Here is a 22,071-nt window from a genome sequence, read left to right on the forward strand (position 1 = left end):
ATCTGCATATATCCACTCTTTTTTAGATTCTTTTCCCATACAGGTCATTACAGGGTATTGAGCAGAGTTCAGAATGCTGTACAGTAGGTTCTTATTAGTTATCTATTTCATATATAGTAGTGTGTATATGTCAATCCCAATCTCCCAGTTTATCTCTCCACCACGTTCCCCCCTGGTAGCCATAAGTTTGTTTTCTGCATCTGTGACTCTAATTTCTGTTTTGTAAATAAGTTCATTTGTGCCATTTTTTTAGATTCTGCATATAAGTGATATCATATAATATTTGTCCTTCTCTGTCCGACTTACTTCACTTAGTATGATAATCTCTAGGTCCATCCATGTCACTGCAAATGGCGTTATTTCATTCTTTTTTATGGCTGAGTACTATTCCATTGTATATTTGTACCACATCTTTATCCATTCATCCGTCAATGGACATTGAGGTTGCATCCATGTCCTGGCTATTTTAAATAGTGCTGCAGTGAACAGGGGGGTCTCTGATTTCATGAAAGGGGTGAGGGATGACGGCGAGGCCTGCCATGCAGTGAATGACTTCCGGTAACTCGAGAGAGCAGTGATAAATGGAATATTTATAAATGGAATATTTCCTGCCATATCAATAAACAAAGGATGTCACAGTCACCAATGATTGCAGCCCTCCAACGTGAGCTGGTGAGCCCTGAGGAAACGCAGGGCTGAAAAGAATACCTGCCATCTAGCAGCCGTCCGTACTGCAGCCACTCCCTGCGGTGAGCGCTGAGGAAACTCAGGATGTGAAAATACAGGCTCCAGATAGCTGAGGTTCACGTCAATCAAGGAATGATTTCAGTGAGCCCAGACTCTTGCATCTTCCCATATATAGAAAAGCGCTAACTTCCTTAACTTGAGATATCTGGTTTTCTTTAACTAACAATAATCCTTTGACAGTTCCCCACTACCTGCCCTTTGTTGCAAAACTCCAGTATATCCCGGCCCCTTCCCTGGCCCCCTCGGAGCAGTTTCTCAGAGCCATCTGAAACGCTGTCTCCCGGGCTGCAGTCCTCATTTTGCCCCCAATAAAACTGAACTCGCAACTCTCACGTTGCGCATACATATTTTTAAAGTCAACAGCAGAAAAACTGCCCCACTCGTGACAGAAAGTGTCACGACTCAAAAATGAATCTTGAAAATGCTTTAAAACCCAATGACTCTGTCCTCCTGTACGAGTTTCCTGTGGCTGCCGTAATAAATGACCACAAACTAGGTGGCTTAAAACCCGAGAGAAATGTATTCTCACAGCTCTGGAGGGCAGAAGTCCGAAATCCAGGTGTCAGCAGGGCTGGGCTCCCTCTGAAGGCTGGAGGGGACGGTCCGTCCTGCCTTGTCCAGTGCACCTGGCGGCTGCCAGCAACCCTTGACTAGTGACCACATGACTTCAATCTCTGCCTCTGTGATCACAAGGCCTCCTCTTCCCTGTGTGTCCAATCTCCTTTGCCTTTCTCTCCTAAGGACGTTTGTCACTGGGTTTAGGGCCCAGCTGGGTAATCCAGGAAGATCCCATTATCTCAAAATCCTTATAGCTTAATCACTCTGCAAAGCCCCTTCTTCCAAATAAGGTCACATTCGCAGATCTCAGGGATTAAGATGAGGGCGTGTCCTAGGGACCCCCGTTCAGCACACAACACCCCCTTAGGCTGCCTTTTTTCTCAGCACATATAATACACAGCATGCCAGGTGTGAGAACTACGTACGTGTTTATTACCTGTCTCCTTTCTTGTGGAGGGACCTACTGCCTGGTGCATGGTGGAGACTCAGAAGGTTTTTGTTGAATGATTGATGAATGAAACTAACGTTTGGCTTCGTATTTGACTACACTGAGTCCTGTCTTACAATCCCAAGATAGAAATAACCTGTTTCGCCTTGATGATGAGAGCTTTATATATCTAATACCTCCTACCCCCGCATTCCTCCCCAGCACTCACGCGTGCCATGTGAAAGAAAACATTGAAGCAGGCATAACCTTTCAAACCGTGTGGGCCAGTCTCCAGACACCCCAGTGAGGACCAGTGGGTGAAGCAGGCCGTCCCCGCCGAGGGCAAGGCAGAAACTCCACTTGGGGTGACCAGACTCAAAGCTTCGAGATGGCAAAGCTCTCGCAAGGCTTAGACGGATGCCAAGATTCAGCCTGAGACCCAAGAGGAGAGAGCCGGCTCCTCTGCCTGTCGCGGCGGAGGGTCTCTGAGCCGGGGAAGGGCAGCTCAGCCACCACAGTGGACAGTGGAAGGCGCACCCTTCGGTGTCTCGTGCCGGGGTCCCCACCTTCTCCTGAGCAGCAAACACTGGTCACCAACGCCCAGGTCTCTTTTGGCGGTTGCATCTCTCCTGGGTGGGAGTGGTATGCACCAGCCGCCCCTGGCCCCCACCCCAATCCAGACCACAGGAGGTGGCGAGAGCTGCAGAGACCCCAAGCCCTTCTGTCCAAAGGGATGAAAACTCCCACTGCAGGAGGACGAGGGTGGGGAAGGATGCCCGGAAACCGGGCAGGGAAAGACCCCCTCACTGTGCAAATATTAAGTGTCATTGTTACCTGCTCCCAATGCTGTGATGTTTGGGGAAAGTCCCAGCTGCTTCTTTAACTGGGTTCCTGAACCTTCCTGGCCTCCCTTTCCTCCCAGCCCGGCCTCACTGCCCTACTCCTGTCTCTGACCTCACCACCTTGGATCCCAGGTAGGACAAAGTCTTTGCCCTCAGGAAACTGCAGCTCTGGTGGAAGAGAAATAACAAAGAAATAAAACAGTGCTGCAGGGCTTCCCTGGTGGCGCAGTGGTTGGGAGTCCGCCTGTCGATGCAGGGGACGCGGGTTCGTGCCCCGGTCCGGGAGGATCCCGCGTGCCGCGGAGCGGCTGGGCCCGTGAGCCATGGCCACTGAGCCTGCGCGTCCGCAGCGGGAGAGGCCGCAGCGGTGAGGGGCCCGTGTACCGCAAAAAAAAAAACAAAAAAAAACAGCACTGCAGATTGTGTGACAGGACGAGTTTGGATGCCAGGGGCGCAGAGGGTGACACCAAACTCTCCACGCAAGGTGACCTCTACATGGAACCCTGAAGGATGCTGAGGGGTCAGCCAAGTGGTGGGATGGGAATTGGTGGGGGAGTCACTGGAGACAAAGCCAGAGCGAGAGCTCATCTTAGAGAGATCACTCTTGCTTCCATAAGAACAGATTAGAGCAGACAAAACTAAAAAGGATCATTGGATTGGGGGCTAGAGGTTGGTCAGGACCTCAGTGGACACCCTAAGGCTGTGGGTAGTTTAGAATCAGCTTTGCAGGTTCAGAAACTCAATTCCTTTCATACCCAGAGGTAAGAGTGTCATATTTAGCAAATAAAAATATACCTAGCTAAGTTGGAATTTCAGATAAATAACGAACAAATAATTATTATAAGTATGTCCCCAACATTATGTATGTATCCAATCTAATTTAACTGTGTATCCAATATTTCATCAGTCACTCTACCAACAGTGCCAGCCCTCAGGACTGACTCATGTGTACCAAACTCACAGGGGGATGATATAAACACACCAATTTATTAATTTACAATTGTGGGCAGGGGTAAAAATATACTTCTGTTATTCAGATTCTCCTTTCTGGAAAATTAAACCAACCCAGAATACCGTTTGGTGAGCATGGAATGACAGCAAAGGACATGAGAAGTTTAAAAGGACATTTCATCTCAAGGCATGGAAAAGCCTGGAGAATTATCCTGGCCTCACAGCATAGAATCTTCTTTGATGGTAGAATATGCAAGTTCCCACAGGAGAAGGCCGGTCAGGGACTGCTAAGCCTTCATGTCCGGCCTCCTCTGGCCCGTCCTCCACGTGCTCTCAGAGGGGCTTTCTTTTCAAAGTCTCGGGGCTCCCAGCCAATGACATATATCTCACACTCAGATTACACACTTTTCTTTTAAAAATGTATTTCATGGTCTTTGCATGCATTTATTTGGCCTTCTTAAATCCATCTAGAATAATGAGGTAATCTCGATTCAGAAATCACTTTGGAAACTTGGGGTACCCATATCCAAGGGGTCCCTTGCTCTTACTGATATTTATCCCATGACATCCTCAAATCCGATCCCTTCTTTCCTTTTTTTTTTTTTTTTTTTAGTTGTGACATGCATGCAGGATCTAGTTCCCCAACCAGTGCTTGAACCCAGGCCCCCTGCATCGGGAGTGCGGAGTCTTAACCACTGGACCACCAGGGAAGTCCCTAGTCCCTTCTTTCCATCCTCACTGCCACTTCCCTGACCCCAGGCAGCATCTCTTACGTGGATGATGCAGCCCCTCTGTTGGTTTATCTGAATCCGCTTTTGCCTTTTCTGGTCTATTCTCTATACAATAGCCACAGTCTTTTAAATGCATAAATCAGATTCTGGCACTCCCTGCATAAAACCCTTCAAAGGCTCTCTATCGCACTCAGAAAAAGCCCATCCGTTAGGTACATCCTTTTTAGGTCTGGCCTATGTCGACCTCTGACCCTTCATCTCCCCCTACTTCACTCCCTATAGTTTTGTTCCTGGTGAATTTAAGGTTCTTTTTTCATCACGAAAGAATTCAGAGACGAAGCAGGGAGGTTAAGAAAGTAAAGTGAGAATTTATTTAAGCAAGAATACCGTCTCAGAGGGACAGCGAGCAGACAGGTGAAGAGCTGCTGCCCGGGGTTTCTTTGGCAAGCCAGTTATGAAGGGCATACAAAGGAACGGGCGGAATATTCACTGGGGAAGGAGGAGTTCGGGGTTCGTATTCCCTGATTTTCATCCCAGCTCCACCTTCCCGAGGGTAGGAGGGATTTTTGTCCTTATTTAGCTTAGATGAGAATTGTCATGGCGTCGGTGCATGATGGGTACTTCTGTGAGGCTAATTTTATTGTAATGAGGGCATAATGAGCAACAGGTTACATTTGGACGCAAGAGATTCCCGCCTTTCCTCATCTTTCTTTGTATGCTTCCAGGACACTTTATCACTCAGAATGTATGGTTTCCTGTCAGTCTGGAGGTTCCTGTTTTTCTTTGTCTGCCCACGGACCCCCTGCCACCTGGCCCCTGCCCTTCTTTCTCTTCTCATACCTAGCTACCTGCCTGCTGTTAACAGTTTTGCCTTCCGTCATTTCCTAGAATGGCCCCGGTCCCTCCTTTTAGGGTCTTCCACAGCCGCTCACTTAATGCTTCTCTCCTGTTAGGTTCTGAGTAGTGCCCAGCACACAGCAGGCGCTAAATAACTGTCTAAGAAACGAAGGACAGACACCCGCATTCTGCCCCGAGCTCTCACCGGGGCAGGGGGGCGCTCCCGGTTTTCCGTGTGTGGAGGTGGGCGAGCATTCAAAGCACAACTCCCAGGAGTTCCCTGATCGTCTAGTGGTTAGGATTCCGGGCTTTCGCTGCCCAGCTGCGGGGGGTTCAATCTCAGGTCGGGGAACTGAGATCCCGCATAGCCCGCGGCGTGGCCAAAAAAAAAAAACAAAAAAACAGATTCAAAGTGAAATTCCCTTGCGCTCCCCATTTCCAGATTAAACTCCTCCTGGCCTCCGTTCTGGGGCGACCAGCAGGAGTGGGGGGGAGGAGCGAGCCCCCAAGAAACCGCTCCGGCGGACCCAGCGTCAGCAAACCATTTCTGGGACCTCAGCACGCAAGAAGACAGGCCGGAAGTCTACCTCGAGCCCGCCCTCGAGCTGTCATTGGGTGGGATCCGAGGAAGGGGAGGAGACCCGGCCTAGTCCTAAAACCTATGCAGGCGGAAGGAGGGGGCTGAAACTTCGCTTCCTTCTGACTCTTCATTGGCTAAAAAGTTCGGCGTGTCCCTCGGGTTCTCATTGGCTAAAAGAGTAGGCGTGTCTTACAAGCCTCCAGGTCCCTCGCGGGTTGGTGGAAGAGACAGGTCCCTACCCCGCCCCTCGAGTTCCAACCCTCCTCGTTTTAAACTCGAAGTTGAGGGACGGGCTGTCGTTTACCCCGAGCCTCGGGGCCTCACCTCGGGGGTGTGCTCCCAGAGGCCTTCGAGCCTCGCGGAACTCAGGGATTTAGACAAACGCGAGCGGGGAGGAAGCCCGGAACGATTCCTTAGCGGAACAGATCAGGCTAGGCCTCTAGGAGCTTGGGGAGGGCCGGCCCGCGGCGGGCCCGACGAGACTGGCAGAATGGCGGCGGCAGACTGGGGTTCGGGGGTCGCCGTCCCCGTGGAGCTGCGGCGCGAGCGGCACATAGTGTGTGTGGAGTACCCGGGCGTGGTGCGCGACGTGTCCAAGATGCTGCAGACCCTGGGCGGCGAGGAAGGCGTCTCCCGGGTGAGGAGCGGGGAGTCTCCGGGGACCACAGGGGAGGTCTGAGTCGTTTGACTACGGCCGAGGGGCGGGACTACCCAGGGATGTGAGGTTTCCTTGGCAACGGAGCTCGAGGTCGGCTCTGGAGCGGCCAGTGGGCGGGGATTTGCTTCAAGACCCGCCGGGCTTGGAAGTTAGTTTAGCCCTGGGATCAGAGGGGAGAGGGTGTCCATTCCATCCCATCATTACTGCCATGAAAAGAGCTCAGTTGCACCGACCCCCCCGCCCCCGCTCCCCAGGATGTGCTGGGCTGCCACATCCTCATTTCACAGAGCAGAAAACTGAGGTATGGGGAGATTAAGAACCGTTGACCTACAATGAGAGGGGGAGGAAGGATTATGTTATTAGTGTTAAAAGTAGTAATAGCTAACAATTTATTCTGTACCAGCTACATTTCTACGTGCTTTACTTACATTCAATTCGCATTAGAACCCTGCCAGGTAGGAACTGTCATCGTCCCAATTTTACAAGGAAACCGAATCAGCTTGTTCAAGTTCACCCAGCAAACAGTGGAGCTGGGATGAATTCTTACTTTGTGCAAAGCTCTGTGTAAGTGACTTACATGCACCAGATCTTGAAGTGTCTCTTCTTTAGAGAGTCCTTCCTTGACTGCCCTTACTAAAGTGGCTGCTAGCAGCTAACCTCTAATTCCAATCTGAAATTATGTTTTAATGTGTTTATTGTCTGTCTTGGACCTTTGGCTCTGAGGCTGTAAACTGTATGAGAACGGGACCTCCCGTGGTCCTAATATCCATAACTGTGCCTGCTTCTAAAATACTCGTCAAATGCATGATTGAATCTTCACGACAATCTAGTGAGTTAGGTACCAGTATTATTCCCATTTTTCTGATAAAGACACAGGAAGAAAGGTTGGGTCAAACAAGCTCCTACATGGTACAGTGGGAATTTGAACGCATGCACATCTCCCTCTGAAGTCTGAACTCTTAATTCTGCTTCCTCATCCTTTATGAATACTGAAAAACCTTGAACCTGTCATTAAGCACAGGAGGCCAGTAGAGGCCCAGTCAGTCATGTTTTCTTCTTTTATCCTGACTCACTTTACGGCGGCATTGACCAGGACCCTTATTCCTGCTAACGCCAGGGATGTTTGGACACAGTTACAGTGGGACCCTTTGGGAAGAGACTGGTCATTCACTCATTCCATTCCTGCTTCTTGGGCACCTCCTCTGTGCCAGCCCCACATTTGGGGTCATTCCCAGCACAGCAGTCTCATAGACCTGTTTCCTGACAATAGGGGCTCTTTTTTTTTTTTTTTTTTTTTTTGCGGTACGCGGGCCTCTCACTGTTGTGACCTCTCCCGTTGCGGAGCACAGGCTCCGGACGCGCAGGCTCAGCGGCCATGGCTCACGGGCCCAGCCGCTCCACGGCACGTGGGATCCTCCCGGACCGGGGCACGAACCCGCGTCCCCTGCATCGGCAGGCGGACTCTCAACCACTGCGCCACCAGGGAAGAGGGGCTCTTTTTAACCTTCTTTCCCTAGATGCTTCCTGAGCACCTGCCAAGGGCCAGGTTGTGTCCTGGGTGCTGGGGAGCCAGCAGACCAGCAAGTAGATGACCTTGGCCTAGTTAACATTGTTGGTCCTGCCACACGCTCACAGCTGACACTTGCTGTGCCCCTCTTACCCCATGTGGGACAAGCATTCCTCTGTCGATTACGCATTACCATGATTTAGGTGCCAGGCTAAGTGCTTTACATATATTTCCATTTATTCATTGTAACAATCCGATGACTAGGTACTGTTAGTATGTCCATTTTAAGGAGAAGGAATCAAGGCGTGGAAAGGATGAGTCACACCAGTCAGGGCCAAAGTGCTTGTTATTTGTTGATTTCATCTCCTTTGGACCTCGAAACTTTTGTATATATGAGGGTGAATGCCAGGACCCTTTGGGGTGGGTAGTTCCCAGAGAAGAAGCCCTAGACAAGTCATTCAACTCCCACCCAGGCTCTCCACGGCAGACACGGGGGTGACACCTCCGTGAAGTGCTCCCAGAAGAGTGGGTGGTTACCCGCACTGACCTGTCACTCGAGAGACAATGGCTTTACTTAACTGACAGTTACTGTCTCCAACTTCACAACCTCTTAGAAGGAAGAGACTGTCTTCATTTTCCCTACCAGATAAAAGCTAAGATACTTGGGTTTGAAAAATGAGTCTTTTGGGAATTCAAAGCTCAGAACGAAACGGAAGAATCCTCCTGGCCCTTCCCCGGCCACCTGGGTCGCCGTTGGGCTTTCACTGAGGGAGGAGCTGCCGGCCCTTCCCCGGCCACCTGGGTCGCCGTCGGGCTTTCACTGAGGGAGGAGCTGCCGGCTGCTTTGCTGCCCCCTGCTTCACTCTGTCTCCTTTGACCTCCCGCAGATCTATGCAGACCCCACTAAGAGGCTGGAGCTGTACTTCCGGCCCAAGGACCCTTACTGCCACCCCGTGTGTGCCAACCGCTTCAGTGCCAGCAGCCTGCTGCTCCGGATCAAGAGGAAGATGAGGCGGCAGAGGGGGGCGCCGGGGCCTGAGGCTCCCCCCAAGGTCACGTTCGACATAGAGAGCCTTGGCATCGTCTCCACCGTTTACAAATTTCAAGGTAACTGCAAAATGCATTCTTAACGCACTGGCTTATTTCAGGGCCTGCGTCCCTCGTGCCTGCAGGAGCTGCATGGGTCATCCGCACGGTGAAGGGGGCCCGGATATGCCCAGGTGTGAGGGGAGTGGCAGAGCGCGGGCCCTGTCCAGGAGGCCCTGCTCGTTGCTGCTCGGTTTTCTGCATTCTTAAGAGAAGCTGGAATTCTCTGAGAAATCGCATTGTTAAAGCCGCTTTATGGGGCCAAGTTAAACTGGTCCACAGGCCTCCAGTTTTCAGCCCCACCCCCGCCCTCGTGTTTGGGGATCTTCTTGGTTTTTACTGCTGCTGGTCTTGCCGACCCTCTGAAGCCTCCCCAGATCACCTCAGCCCCTTGGAACCTTATGTCCTTTGAACTCTCAGCCAACTGGATGTCCCCCGTGGGGTCCTCAATCGAGTTTGCTCCCCACAGGGAACCCCTGGGAGGAGGTGCTAAGGCGTGGGGTGGAGCGGGGGAGTTGTGCCTGCCTCAGCCTCCCTCGGTCTCCCTGTCTGTGCAGTGGGAGCCCGGAGTTCCTCAGACCCTCGTGGAAATTCAGAGAGATGATGCCCGTGTGCTGGTTCGCACACACGTATGGTACTTGGCGAATTACTAACAAGCCTCAAGAGTATCTGTAGTTGCGGCTGCAGTTCTAAGATAGAAACTGAAGAGAATAAAGACCAAAAAGGAGGAGGGGGATGGAAAGTGTAACAGGGCCTGGGATCCCACAAGTGGGGCATCTGGAACGTCCATCATTCTGGTGGAAGGTGGTATTCACCAAAGCGGGCCGTCAGTCCCGGGACGAGGCTTCCCAAGTGATCCGTTTCTTTCTCTCTCTAACTGAGCCAGTACCTCAGCACTCAGTGTGTGTCCCAGGCCAGCGGCACGGGCCTCACCTGGGAGCTTGTTAGAAATGCAACACCTCAGCATCTGCATTTAGCAAGATCCCAGGTGAGCCACGCGCATGGTACAGTCTAGGAAGCACTGACCTAGACTTTATCCTCACATGTCAGGTAACTCCCCGACCCCCCAAAGTAGTATTTATCCAAGCGACTGGGCTGGGTTCCCAGAAGCGACTCGGACGTATTGTTTTGGGTCCCGCTACCGTTGCCCGGCAGCCTCCCCTGCGAGGCCCGCTCGGCGCACCCGAGAAGACGCGGGTGCTGGTGCGCGGCAGCTGCCAGGGCCTGGGCGGGTGCACTAGTGTGTCCGCCGTCTGTCTACCTCTCTTCCCAGGAATGTCCGACTTCCAGTACCTGGCCGTGCACACGGAGGCGGGTGGCAGGCACATGTCCATGTACAGCAAGGTGCTCATGGTCAAGCCCGAGAAGGAGAATTTCTTCCACCAGGAGCTGCCGCTCTACATCCCCCCGCCCATCTTCTCCAGGCTGGACACCCCGGTGGACTACTCCTACCGCCCAGAGACACAGCACCGGTAAGGACCTCCCTGTGGCCGCCGCCCCGCAGCATCGGGGCTCGGGGCAAGGGCCCTGCGCTCAGAGGGCTGGACTCTTCCACTCACGGGTCAGGTGGCCGGCTTTACTCAGGCCTGTGGCTCCAGCGACAGAGCAGCTGGTGACAAGGAGCCCTGACCAGGGGTGTCAGGAACCAGCGCTGGTCCCCGCGCCCCACCCGGAGGCCTTGCTCAGGGCTGTCCTCACACCACAGAGTGTGAATCAGGATGTTGCCTTTGGACTTAGACCCCGCCCCGAAAGCGTGTACCTTGAGGTGTGGAGAGACAGACACCCCCTGCCGCAGGAGCCCTGGGAACGAGGTCGATATTTTTTGGAGAGCAACCTGGCAGAATCTATTACAGTTTTAAATGTTCTTTCCTGACATCCAGGCGGCCTGTAGGAGTTTATCCCACAGTGACTGTCGCACCTGTGCCAAAGATACACTGACAAGAACGGTTTCTGGTTGGTTGTGGGCAGTAGCAAGAAGCTGAGAGGGCCTGGTGTGGTGAGAGAGCCAGGTGGGCGGGGGCCCGTGTTCAGGTCCTGCACCTGTGACCCCACACCACAGGCCGGGCAGGTGAGCCCCGACCTCCCGCGCCAGCCTCCCCGCCTGTAACAGGGTGTTAGTAATAGTAACAGTACTCCCTTCTCGGCATTGTTAGAGGGCTGAATGAGGCTTTTGGAAATACTCAGAACACTGAGTGCTGGGCAGAGTTTGATGAAGTGGGTAAGTGAGTCCACTAATAGGGATGACGTAGTTAATTAAACGACGGCCCGTCTGTGCCAAGGAAGACCGCACAGCCTTTGAGAAAGCGGGCTCCATGGGCCAACGTGGCTCGTGTCCAGAAAGCTTGCTCTAGGAAAAGCAGGTGTTATAGCAGACTCTGTGCTATAAAAGTAAACTGGGTGATCATGGAAGCCTGGAAAGATGGGGAAGTTTGGGCCCAGAGCAGTTATCTGCAGGGAGGCGGGAGGGCGAGAAGCTTCTCTTCCCTCATCAAGTATTTCCATCAACGAGTACTGACCGCCTGTCAGGGCCCCAGGCTCCCCTTGGAGCCAGTGTCAGTGGGGACGTGACAGGCGGCTCTGTGCAGGGCCGGGGGCTGGGGAGCCGGTGGAGCCCCAGTGAAGGATGAGTGGGCGATGGGAGCCTGCAGGCAGGTGTGTGTCTTAAAGGAGATAAGTGGGGGGTGGGCTGTCATGCACAGTGAGTGGGGTGCGGGAGGGTCCTCGGGGGAGCTGACCTTTGAAACAGACCTGTGTGATGACAGAGCCGGGCAGGTGAAGATCCGGGGAGAACGTTCCAGACCAGGGGGCTGGCACATGCAAAGGAACAGTCGGGGGTGTTGCCCCCGAAGCGCAGAGAGCCGAGAGAGGGGTGGGGTGAGGGTTGCACGGACCACAGAAAGGAGCTTAGATTTTATGCTAAGGAGAAAGGTGTATTGTCCCCTTCCTTTAAAAAATATATCCTGGGGAGTTCCGAAAGGAGAGAGGAATGTGTGACGGACGCCCACTTACGTCACCAGCCTCAACTTCCTGCTGCTGGTTTCACCTCCCACCACCTCCACCCCCAGCATCACAGCGCGTCCTCCATCAACAAGTGTGTGTCTCTAACTGGGAAGGACTTGGTTTATTTTAACTTAGCCATAGTGCTGTCCTCAGAACGAGCAAACGTTAACAGTGTCCTTCACGTCATCCAGGGCCCAGTCCTCGCTCCGTTTCCCCATTGCCTCAAAAGTAAGTCGAGAGCCAGACAAGGGTCGATGTCTCTCAGGCCAGTTGAGTCCATAATGCCACCCCCCCACATCCTTTTTCTGATAGCAGGAGTAAATTGTGCTTGTTAGAAAAGACCAGACATTATAGAAATGTATAACTGCAAGGAATCGGTTCCATTCCCTCCCTGCTGAAAACCCTAGTGTGTACAGTTTTCTGTGCATATGTTATACTCATTATGAGAGTTTCAAATTTTTTAAATGTACATGTTTCTGAAATTTGAAACTTATTTTTCCCCCACAAGCAGTTTACTCTTACAGTCAGAAACAAAAATATGTAGAAGAAGGAACTAGAGGCACCCGTCCCCCGCCCCGCATCGCCGGCCCTGATGCTGGATGGCAGCGTCAGAGTCACTGCTCCGTCCTGTAGGGCCAGCAAACAGCTGTCTCCCAGCCTCTGGGAGGGGGACAGGGGTGGAGGTCCGGCTGCCCTTGAACCCACAGGCCCTGTTTTTTCTCCCATGTCGTTTATCGATTTTCCAGCGCGTGGAAGGAACCTGCCTTTTCTCCCAGGGCTGCCATCGATTTTTCTGCTCTGATGGCCCTCATGGGTACCAGGGACTGGCAGAGAAGGCCTGGCCCCCGCCTTGCTGGCCTTCCTGGGTCCAGGGGGGCTGAGCTTCCTATATGGCCAGCGGGCAGAGGACAGGCTGGGACGCTGGCCTGACGGGGGTCCCCCCTCCTCGAGGCAGTTGAGGGGGGAGGGCAGGCGGCCCGTGCCCTGCTGCTGCCTGGCCCAGAGGGAGTGCCCGGGGCTTTCCTTCGGGGGTGTCTGGGGCCTCGGGGAGTTGTCTTGGAAAACAGGATCGTGCTCAGGATGGTTTCGAGTGGAGTCATGTTGTTTACAAAAGACACAGATTTGATCCCGTCTTTGTAACTTTGTTTCCCAATGTGAAAAATCACTTTGTTGTTCTTTATAAATATGCCGATGGTATGTACTCATGTAGAAAATTACGGTAAAATGGAAGCAGATTTAAAAGGTATTAATCACCTGTGTGACATCCAGGACATACTCTGCCATGCACTGCAGAATAATTGAGAGGGTTTGGGGCGGGGCCTGGATGGCGTGAAACTGGCCCTGTGACGGCAGCTGTGGAAGCGGATGGTGGGCTTATGGGGGCTCCTTGTACTGTTCCCCCTGCTTTGCGAAGCTGTGATGTTCCTGACGTCCCACCTCAGAGGGAAGCGCTCTGAGCCCCCTAGGAATCGTTGACCCTGTGTGTTCTGTGCTAACAGCTGGTGGCAGAGCCCCATCCCCCGCCCCTTTTGCTTTTGGCCGCACTGTGCGTCTTGCGGGATGGATCTTAGGTCCCTGACCAGGGGTCGAACCCAGGCCCCTTGCAGTGGAAGCTCGCAGTCCTAACCACTGGGCCTCCAGGGAGGTCCCCAGAGCTCTTCTTTTAGCCTCTGTGATGAGAGCGTCTGGTAGTATCCGTCCTCCCTTCACCGCGGTATCGTTGAGATGCTTCCGAGCAGGATGGAGGTTAGCGGCCCCGCCAGCCTCCCTGGGCTCAAGTCCCAGCTCCATCACCTCGAGCTCTGGCTCGAGGCAGGTTTCCAACCCCTGTGGCCTCAGTGACTTCACGGGAGATGGGTCCTTCCTCGTAGGATTGTTTCAAGGGTTAGATAAGTGACTTGTGGGCATCGGTAAGCACAGCTGCGCTCTGACAGCTGATTGGTGGTTCCCGTGTGGCCGCCCGCGCCTCAGCTGACTCCACTGTCCCTGCCCTGATGGGCATCTGGGCTGTTTCCAGCTTTTCACTGGCTGGACGGTGCCGTGCACGACGCAACGCAGTCGTGAGGCCACCAGCCTCACGGCAGGGGCCCTTCCCCACACCCCAGCCTCGGGGACTCTTGGCCTGGCCCTGCTTCGGAGCCTCTCTGAGCTGACTCGGACTCACTGCCCCTTCTTCTCCTGGTCATCAGCCTGAGAACAGAGGCGCCTGCCTTCAGTGGCCGGGGCTGAGATCCGCTTCTCACCCAGATTCCAGGGAAACGCACCCACACGTGGGCTGCCCGTGTCCAGCGGGCCCACGCCTGGCGCTCCCGCCCTCAGCAGCTCTCTGCTCCTAGGGAAGGCTACAACAACCCCTCCATCTCCGGGGAGAACCTGATCGGCCTGAGCAGGGCCCGGCGCCCTCACAATGCCATCTTCGTCAACTTCGAGGGGGATGAGGTACCCGAGCAGCCGCTAGAGGCTGCGGCCCAGACCTGGAGGAAGGTGTGCACCAACCCCGTGGACCACAAGGTGGAGGAGGAGCTGAGGAAGGTGAGCCCTGCCCCCCTGGCCACACCTTCACTGGCCGCACCTTGTCTTAGGCTCATTTATTAACACACGGGAACTCTTCACCTCCAGATGTGACATCTAAAGCTATGCCAGTGTAAGCCCTGCCCTCCCAGAGTTCAAAGTGCTCCTTAAAACTCATAAGAGGTCCCTTTGGGATGGTAAACGTTGTCCACGTGTGACCTCGGCGTGGAGCTCCGGGATTCCGGAAGCTTTTGTTCATCCAGCCCTTGGCTGCAACACATCAGATGGGGCACCTGGTGCGCACCAGGCCCGGTGCTTCCTCCCCGTTAGAGCCGGGCTGGACGGGGGCCCTGGGCGGAGGCGGCCTTCTGCCTTACCCGCTGGCTTGCAGGTTCTGGGAGACCCAGGCCAGGGGACTCTGGTCCTTGTGTCGCCACAGGTGTGGACAGTAGGTTCTCAGCACATCACTGCTGACTGACCCTTGCCTCTGCCCCTGTTGAACTTGACTGTCCCCTTGGTGCGGGACGGGGGTGGGGTGGGATGTTATTCCTTAAGTGGTGGACACCTTGTTATATTTCTAGCAGTCGCTAGGTCGGGGGGACGTGGGGGCCACTCTCCAAGGCCCCTCGTTGTCATCGGGACACAGCCCAATCTCCCACCTGGCTCGGGGCCACTCCCACCCTGGCCCTCCCACTCCAGCCCCCCTGGCCCTTCACAGCCCTCTCACTGGGAGGGGGTGGGCCGTCCCCTGTGGCCTTCATCACATCCCGGCTCAGGCCCCTGCCCTCTGGGGCTGCTCAGGGGCCCAGAGCTCCGGCCCGTCCCCCTCCTGGCCCTGCTCTGGCTCCTTTGGTCCTCTGCCTCCCCGCTGCCCTTGGAGCCGCCTAAGGACAGGGACAGCGTCTCTCATGGTCATTTCAGGAACCCCAGGCCCTGTAACTGCACTTGACACGTGCTGGGCGAGCAGGGCGCTTCTGAGGGCGGGACGAGTGGGCGTGTGCAGAGGCCCCCCCACCTGCCTGGCCCCTGCTCCCCCCACCCCCACTCCCCTCAGGAAGGTCCTCTGGGGCCAGACCGTGCGGGGAGCCTGGGGCAGGCGGGGAAGCTGCGGGTGCTCTTCTCAGCCTCTGCCTTGACCCTCCAGCTGTTTGAAATCCGCCCCATCTGGTCACGTAACGCTGTCAAGGCCAACATCAGCGTCCACCCCGACAAGCTGAAGGTCTTGCTGCCCTTCATGGCCTATTACATGGTGAGTGCCCGCCCACCGCCCACCGCGCTTCCCACCTGTGCTGTCCTGATCCCTGACGTGCCTCAGAGCCCCAGCAAGGGCAGGCGGCCCTGTCCCAGCAGCTGGAGGATGGCTTCTTAAAGGGATTATACTTTGTTTTTTGCGGTACGCGGGCCTCTCACTGCTGTGGCCTCTCCCGTTGCGGAGCACAGGCTCCGGACGCGCAGGCTCAGTGGCCATGGCTCACGGGGGCAGCTGCTCTGCGGCACGTGGGATCTTCCCGGACCGGGCCACGAACCCGTGTCCCCTGCATCGGCAGGCGGTCTCTCAGCCACTGCGCCACCAGGGAAGCCCGGATTATACATTTTTTAATGGCCTTGTATGGAGAGCTTTCTAAGGACCAGACCCTGGGTTAAGTGCTATGTGCATAGCATCCTTTCTTCTTCCGTGGGGCATGGCAGCAGGGTTTGGACCTCTGATGAAGAGGCTCGGCTCAGATTGGCGACTTGATGGGCCAAGATCCTACAGCCAGGGAGTGGCAGAGCCCCCTGGGGACCCCGGCCTGTTTGGCTGCAGCGTCTGGGCCCCTAACCACAGTGCCACCTGCCTTCATGCATTCTCCCTGGGTTGAGGGGCGTTCAGTGGGGGTCACATATGCCTTGGACTCAGTCCAGGAGGGATGGAGATGGGGCTTTCATCACTGACAGATTCCCCAAGGTGCTGTGAGGAAGAGCTCCTGCCAGCCAGGGGTCCAACCTGGGGCCTGGGGAGGCAGACAGACAACGTGACCGTGACCGTGGTGGCCAGGAGGTGGGGGGCATGAGACGGGCACATCCCTCCTGGGCTTAGACCCGACATCACAAAGCTGCTGCCTGCCTTTCAGCACTGGCTTTCTGGACACCAGGACCTCGGGAGCACTGTCTGGGGACAGTGCCTCCCATCCACTAGCACAGTTGTGACAGTTCTTGAGCTCTTTCTCTGTGCCGGGTACTGCGGTGAGGGCTTCAGGGGCACCGTCTCATTTAATCCTCACCAAGACACCATCTGACTGGAAGACCAAGGCTTGGAAAGGCCAGGTGACCTACCCGAGGTGACCGAGCCACACGTGCGAGCTGGGGGGCAGGGTTCCAGAGCCTGTCCCCAACTCGGGGGTGTGTGGTGCTGCCCCGTGTGGGCAGCCACCTGGGCCTGCAACTCAGGGGGGCCGGGGATCGGCCTTGACCACACTTCGCACTCCCGCCCTTTCTGTCTCCAGATAACAGGCCCCTGGAGAAGCCTGTGGATTCGATTCGGGTACGACCCCCGAAAACACCCAGACGCCAAGATTTATCAAGTCCTTGACTTCCGAATCCGTTGTGGAATGAAATACGGTAAACAATTACCGAAACCCTTCCTTTTTTTTCCCTTTATCGTTTTCTGTTTCCAGCATTCTCTTCTGTAATGAGAATATATCCACGTGGAGAGGATATATTCCCCCCTCGGTGGGACTGTTAGGGACAGAATAGCGCAGACACGAGGACCCGAGCTCTCGTCGTGGCTCCTGTGGCGATGGTCTAGTGGCTACTTACAGCTCCTGTGGTGCAGGCCAGGCATCCCGTCAGTCTCCTGTCCCCGGCCCGCGGTGACCCCCCCCGCACACAAAGCACCAGGACGCGGCGGCTCCTGTCACTCCAGCGGGGGGCCTGAGTCCCCTTCTCAGGAGCCGTCCCAGGGAACCCCGGTGCGCCTGTGGCTGCCAGAAGGGGCTCTGTGCCCACCCCACCTGATGCGCGCCCCCCTCCGGCAGGTTACGCCCCCAGCGACATGCCCGTCAAGGCCAAGCGCAGCACCTACAACTACAGCCTCCCCATCACCGTCAAAAAAACGAGTAAGGGGCTCAGGCTCCCTCTGCGGATCAGGCGCTGGGGAAGATGGGCGTCCGGACGGCGGGATGGGAAGGGGCTTCCCGAGGAGGTCACTCCAGGGCACTGCTGGCCCGCGCACCCCGGGGAGGGAGGGCGGGAGAAACACACCCCCGTATTCCAAACCCTGCCGTGGTCCCCTCGCAGGCAGCCAGCTCGTCACCATGCAAGACCTGAAGCAGGGCCTGGGTCCCTCCGGGTCGGCCAGTGCACGCAAGTTGGCCTCCAACAAGTACAAGCTCAAGGTAGGTGTCCCCTGAGCTGCCTGCCTGGGTGAGGGCGCGGGGAGCGGCGGCCCCTCCCTCGGGCAGGCCCAGGACCCCTCACACAGCCCCCAGCCCCGTCTGTGACGCCAGGAGGGGCTCCGACTGAGGCCGCTCTGCCCTCCCTGTGCCTTTACGTGACTCCCACCTCCCGGTACAGCCTCTGGGCGTGGGTGCTGGGGACCACCTGGGCACGTCTTAGGGAGGGGCTCAGATGCCAGCAGCCCCGCGTGGCAGCCACGGGGCTGGTGAGCCTCAGGCGCTGTGGGCCTGAAGCCAGAGCGGACCGTCTGCACCCTGGCCGCGGGCTGGCCGCGGGCTGGCTGCGGGCCTCCCTCACAGGCTCAGGCTCTCGTTAGCACAGGCACGCAGCAGGGGCGGCGACTCCTGGGGCCCTTCCCGTGCCTGGCCGACGTGTGCTGCTCCAGGCTCGGGGGGAGGCTGGCAGGGTGGCCCCCTCCCTGGAGTCACCTGCCTCGTAGAGGGGGTGGGGCGGCTGTCTCCCAGCAGTGTCAGGTCTCCGCTCCTCAGGGAGGGCCCGGACACTCGCCAGAGCAGCCGTCCTCCTCCAGGGCTCTTGTCTTAGGCCTTTATCCCCACCTCTGGAACTGGCCTGCAGGGCCACCTAAGATGACCGAGCAGTGGAAGAGAGACGTGCGGAGGGCCCTGCAGGGAGGCGCCGAGGCAGAGCCCAGGCCCGGCCCCCGGCGGCTCACGGTCCCAGGGCCCAAGGGAGGGCCTGGCTGCTTCGACCACCCCTCGACGCCTGGGAGTCGCGGCTCGTCCTGCCAGGTCCTGGGAGCAGGATAGGCAGCCGCCCTGGGAGACGCCCCGTGGGAGCCATGGCATGGGGCTCTCCTGCGCCACCCGCCCCCGGGGACGCTCCCTCCCACCTTGCCGTCTCTGCCCTCCTTTGCCAGGACTCGGTCTACATCTTCCGGGAGGGGGCCTTGCCACCGTACCGACAGATGTTCTACCAGTTTTGCGACTTGAACGTGGACGAGTACGTACGTGTGGGGCCCTGAGACGCCGAGGTGGGGACCGTGGGACTCGGGGTCAGTGCAGAGAAACCAGCCGGGGACCGAGGTGTTTCCTGCGACTCTTCCACTTCACGTCAGCCTTAATCTCTCAGCGAGAAGGCCGGCCGCCTGGGAGTCCTCTGCCCGGGCTCGCGCGGCCCTCGGGAGTGGCTTCCCGGGTGCGCCTCAGGCCGCACCTCTGAGCAGCTGGCTGGGCTGCGTGCAGAGCACAGCGCTGGGCCGGGGTCTTTGCCTTCCTCCTCCTCTGCCCGCATGGGAGTTCCTGACGCGGTCCCCAGGCCCTGGAGTTGATCAGAATCCCAGAAACCTTTAAGCCAGTTGTTCCTAGTGATGTTTAAAAACCTAGGGGAGGGGTGCTGGGGTGGGAGGAGGCGGGAGCGTGTTAAACCCAGCCTGGAACCTGGTGAACGCTCAGGCTCTCACCAGGCAAGTGGGCCGCGGCACACGCCCCCCTCGTGTGCAGGGTGGGGATCGGGGCCCCAGCTGGGGGTGGACCGCTTTCTTGACGCCCTTCGGGACCGAGCTCCTCCCTCGGGATGGCGCTCTGAGTGCTGTTTTTCTGAGCACGACCCCAGCTCTGCCAGAACCGCTTCCTGGCACCTGTGGGCAGAGACCCCACCCGGGAACTCCGTCTCCCAACGCCAGGCTGCAGGAGATCATTCACCGCAATGACGGCGCTGAAAGTCTCTGCACAGAGCGGGACGGCTGGTGCCTCCCCAAGACCAGTGACGACCTGAGGGACGTGATGTCCCTCATGATCCGGCACACCATCCGCTCCAAGAGGCCTGGTGAGTGCGCGGGCGCAGGGAAGCCTGGGTGCTCTGGGCCCCTCTGGGGCCCGAGCAAGTGTCCCTAGTGGACCTGCTCCCCAAGAAATTGCACCCAGGTGGGAGCCTCTTGCCCTGACAGTGGTGGGAGGGGTGCCTTCGGAGCCAGGGCTCAGCCCTGGGGGCTGAAGGCAGGAAACGGGCCCAGAGGGGTGGGGCTGGAACAGGGCCAGTGCTGCCAGGGGGGCCGCCGCTTTATGCCCTGACGTCACCCTGCATCCTCTGGCCACGTGCGGGCACGTTGCTCCCGTCTCCCCTGGGAGGGCAGGGATGGCGGGGCCTGGGCTCCTGTCGCCCGGCACTGCCTGCCCCTCCCCAGGATGAGCGGACATCCCCGCACGGGGTGTGAGCAAGGGGAGTGAGCCCTTGCTGCACTGCAGGTGTGATGGGGCTGGGGGAGAGCAAGCGGAAGGGCCCCTCTCGGGGGTTCCTCCCAGGCTCGGGGAGGGGGCGTCCCAGACCCACCAGCCCCTGTGGAGCTGATGGGAGTAGGGGTTCTCAGCCTCCTTTAGGACACAGCCCCCCTCTGAGAGTCCAGTTGAGAAAAGCACTGACACAGAGCCCTGCACACTTCTGGGGCGTCCACAGGACCCGTGAGCTGCCCGAGGCTCCTCCGGGGAAGAGGTTTTCAAGGCCCTTGGCCTCAGTGTTCCCTGAAGTGCTTTTTCAACTGGAGTCCCAGGTGCCCCAGCCGTCCTGCTTCCCAAAGCAGCTTCTCTAGAGCTTGAGCCCAGACACCCGTATTTGTAGACAGGCCCCCAGGAGCCGAGGGCCTCTGGCTGAGACCAGCGACAGCTGGTGTGGGTGCGCCCAGGAGCCAACGACGGGACACACACGGCCTGTCTTTTGGCCCAGCTCTCTTCTCCAGCCCAGCCAAAGCTGACGACGGGAAAGAACAGCTGACCTGCGGATCTGGGGACGAGGATGCAGAGGACGCGGAGGACGAGGACGACGAGGACGACGAGGACGACTTCAAGCCGTCGGACGGGAGCGAGAACGAGATGGAGACGGAAATTCTGGACTACGTGTGATGCAGCCCTGGGCTCCAGGCTGGGCCCCCCGACCGGGCCTGATGAGGGACCCAGGACAAGCCGGGGCCCCCTGCTGCTGCCCACAGAAGCCAGAATGTCCTCAGGCGGCCCCGCTGAGGAAAGCAGCCGGGTACGGCCGACCCTGGGTGCCCGGGCCATCCCGAAGGTGGTGCCCCGGCTTTGCACAGCCGCGAGCCAGCCCGGTGTCCCTCGGGCTGAGCCAGCGCCCAGCGCCTCCCTCTGGCCGAGACCAGCAAGCGCTGGAGGTGGAGATGGTGCGGCGGGGGAGGGCCGGCCCTGGCTGCCGCTGAGGCAAAAGGACGGGGCGAGGAGCCTGGTCTGTGGTCACAGGCGGCCAAGTCTGCCATCGTGTCTGGACCCCATCCGTTTGGGGTAACCTGGCAAAGGGCAGGCCCAGCTGGAATTGTCCGTATTAAACACATTTTCCCAAGGAGCCTTGGTGTCTCAGTGGGGATGTCAGCCAGAGAGGGGTTTCCTCTTGCCTCTGGGCTTGGGCTCCGCGCTGGACGTCGTTTGTCCCTTCAGTCGTTCATTCAGTGACCTCGTGGTGGGTGATGTTGGGATGGTTGAGAACAGGCCTGATGCCCCTCGGCAGTTGGGCCAGGTGAGAGCAGCCAGGAGTAACTGCAGCCCCGGGGGGCCCTACGGCCTCACGTTCATCCCTTCCTGTTCCAAACGGATGTGTTCTTGAGAGGCTCACGGGAGACAGACCCTGTCTCAGGGCTGCCTGGTGTGAAACCAGAGGTTTCCAGGGATTGCAGGGTCCCTGGTGGGGCTGAACCTGCCCTCCCCGGGGAGTACCCCCACACACAGTGCCTGAGCCAGAGATGAACCCCATCACCCACTTCCTCAGCCGGCAGGCTGGGCCACAGAGTGTGACCACAAGCTCCAAAGTCAGACAGAAGCCCCCTCCCACGACAGGTAAGAAACCCCAGTGGCTCACAGTTGGCCTGAAGTGGTGAGTTCTGGGAACCGGCCTTGTAGAGCTGAGCGCCCCGACGTGCCTGTCGCTCCCACTGGGGGTGAGGTGCAGCTGCCTGGGCCTTCCCCCTTCCCTCACCTCTGTACCGCTTTCACTCAGGCCGAGGTCTCTGCCGGTGGATCTTAGCTGCGGCTGGTCCCACTTCTTAACCATGCTGCTAACCTCAAAGCTCAGAGGGAGAAGGTCTGGGTTCTGGCCCCCTCTCCCGGAAGCCGCCTTGGTCCCTGTGCAGAGCTGAGAGAGGCATGCCGGGGGGCAGGGACACTCCCTCTGCAGCTAAGCCCCACCTTACCCAGAACCTGCCTTCTATGTGCCGAATTGGACGGGCTTCCCAGGTTCTTGA

General features: G+C 57.2%; 1 protein-coding gene across 2 annotated transcripts; it reads left to right on the forward strand.

Annotated features, from left to right (window-relative positions):
* Positions 1 to 5,927: 5,927 nt before the first annotated feature.
* On the forward strand, positions 5,928 to 21,179 carry GTF3C5 (general transcription factor IIIC subunit 5). Of its 2 annotated transcripts, none has more exons than XM_024762530.1 (11): positions 5,928 to 6,310; positions 8,726 to 8,945; positions 10,198 to 10,396; positions 14,261 to 14,456; positions 15,580 to 15,684; positions 16,919 to 17,033; positions 17,450 to 17,530; positions 17,712 to 17,809; positions 18,748 to 18,830; positions 19,513 to 19,655; positions 20,445 to 21,179. In XM_024762530.1, exons 1-11 carry the CDS (start codon positions 6,164 to 6,166, stop codon positions 20,723 to 20,725), a joined length of 1,668 nt encoding a protein of 555 aa, XP_024618298.1. In that variant the 5' UTR covers positions 5,928 to 6,163; the 3' UTR covers positions 20,726 to 21,179. The 2 variants fall into 2 exon arrangements, with proteins under 2 accessions (XP_024618298.1, XP_024618299.1); XM_024762531.1 differs by having other exon boundaries at positions 5,930 to 6,310; positions 20,550 to 21,179.
* The last annotated feature ends 892 nt before the right edge of the window (positions 21,180 to 22,071 follow it).

The sequence above is a fragment of the Neophocaena asiaeorientalis genome, unplaced genomic scaffold (assembly GCF_003031525.2).
Source record: "Neophocaena asiaeorientalis asiaeorientalis breed wild unplaced genomic scaffold, Neophocaena_asiaeorientalis_V1.1 scaffold78, whole genome shotgun sequence".
Taxonomy (NCBI): Eukaryota; Metazoa; Chordata; class Mammalia; order Artiodactyla; family Phocoenidae; genus Neophocaena; species Neophocaena asiaeorientalis.

Coding starts and splice junctions, on each gene's coding strand:
- GTF3C5 (XM_024762530.1), top strand. CDS start 6,164: ATGGCGGCGGCAGACTGGGGTTCGGGGGTCGCCGTCCCCGTGGAGCTG. Junction 14,457..15,579: donor TGGAGGAGGAGCTGAGGAAG/GTGAGCCCTGCC, acceptor TTGACCCTCCAG/CTGTTTGAAATCCGCCCCAT. Junction 19,656..20,444: donor CATCCGCTCCAAGAGGCCTG/GTGAGTGCGCGG, acceptor CCGTATTTGTAG/ACAGGCCCCCAGGAGCCGAG.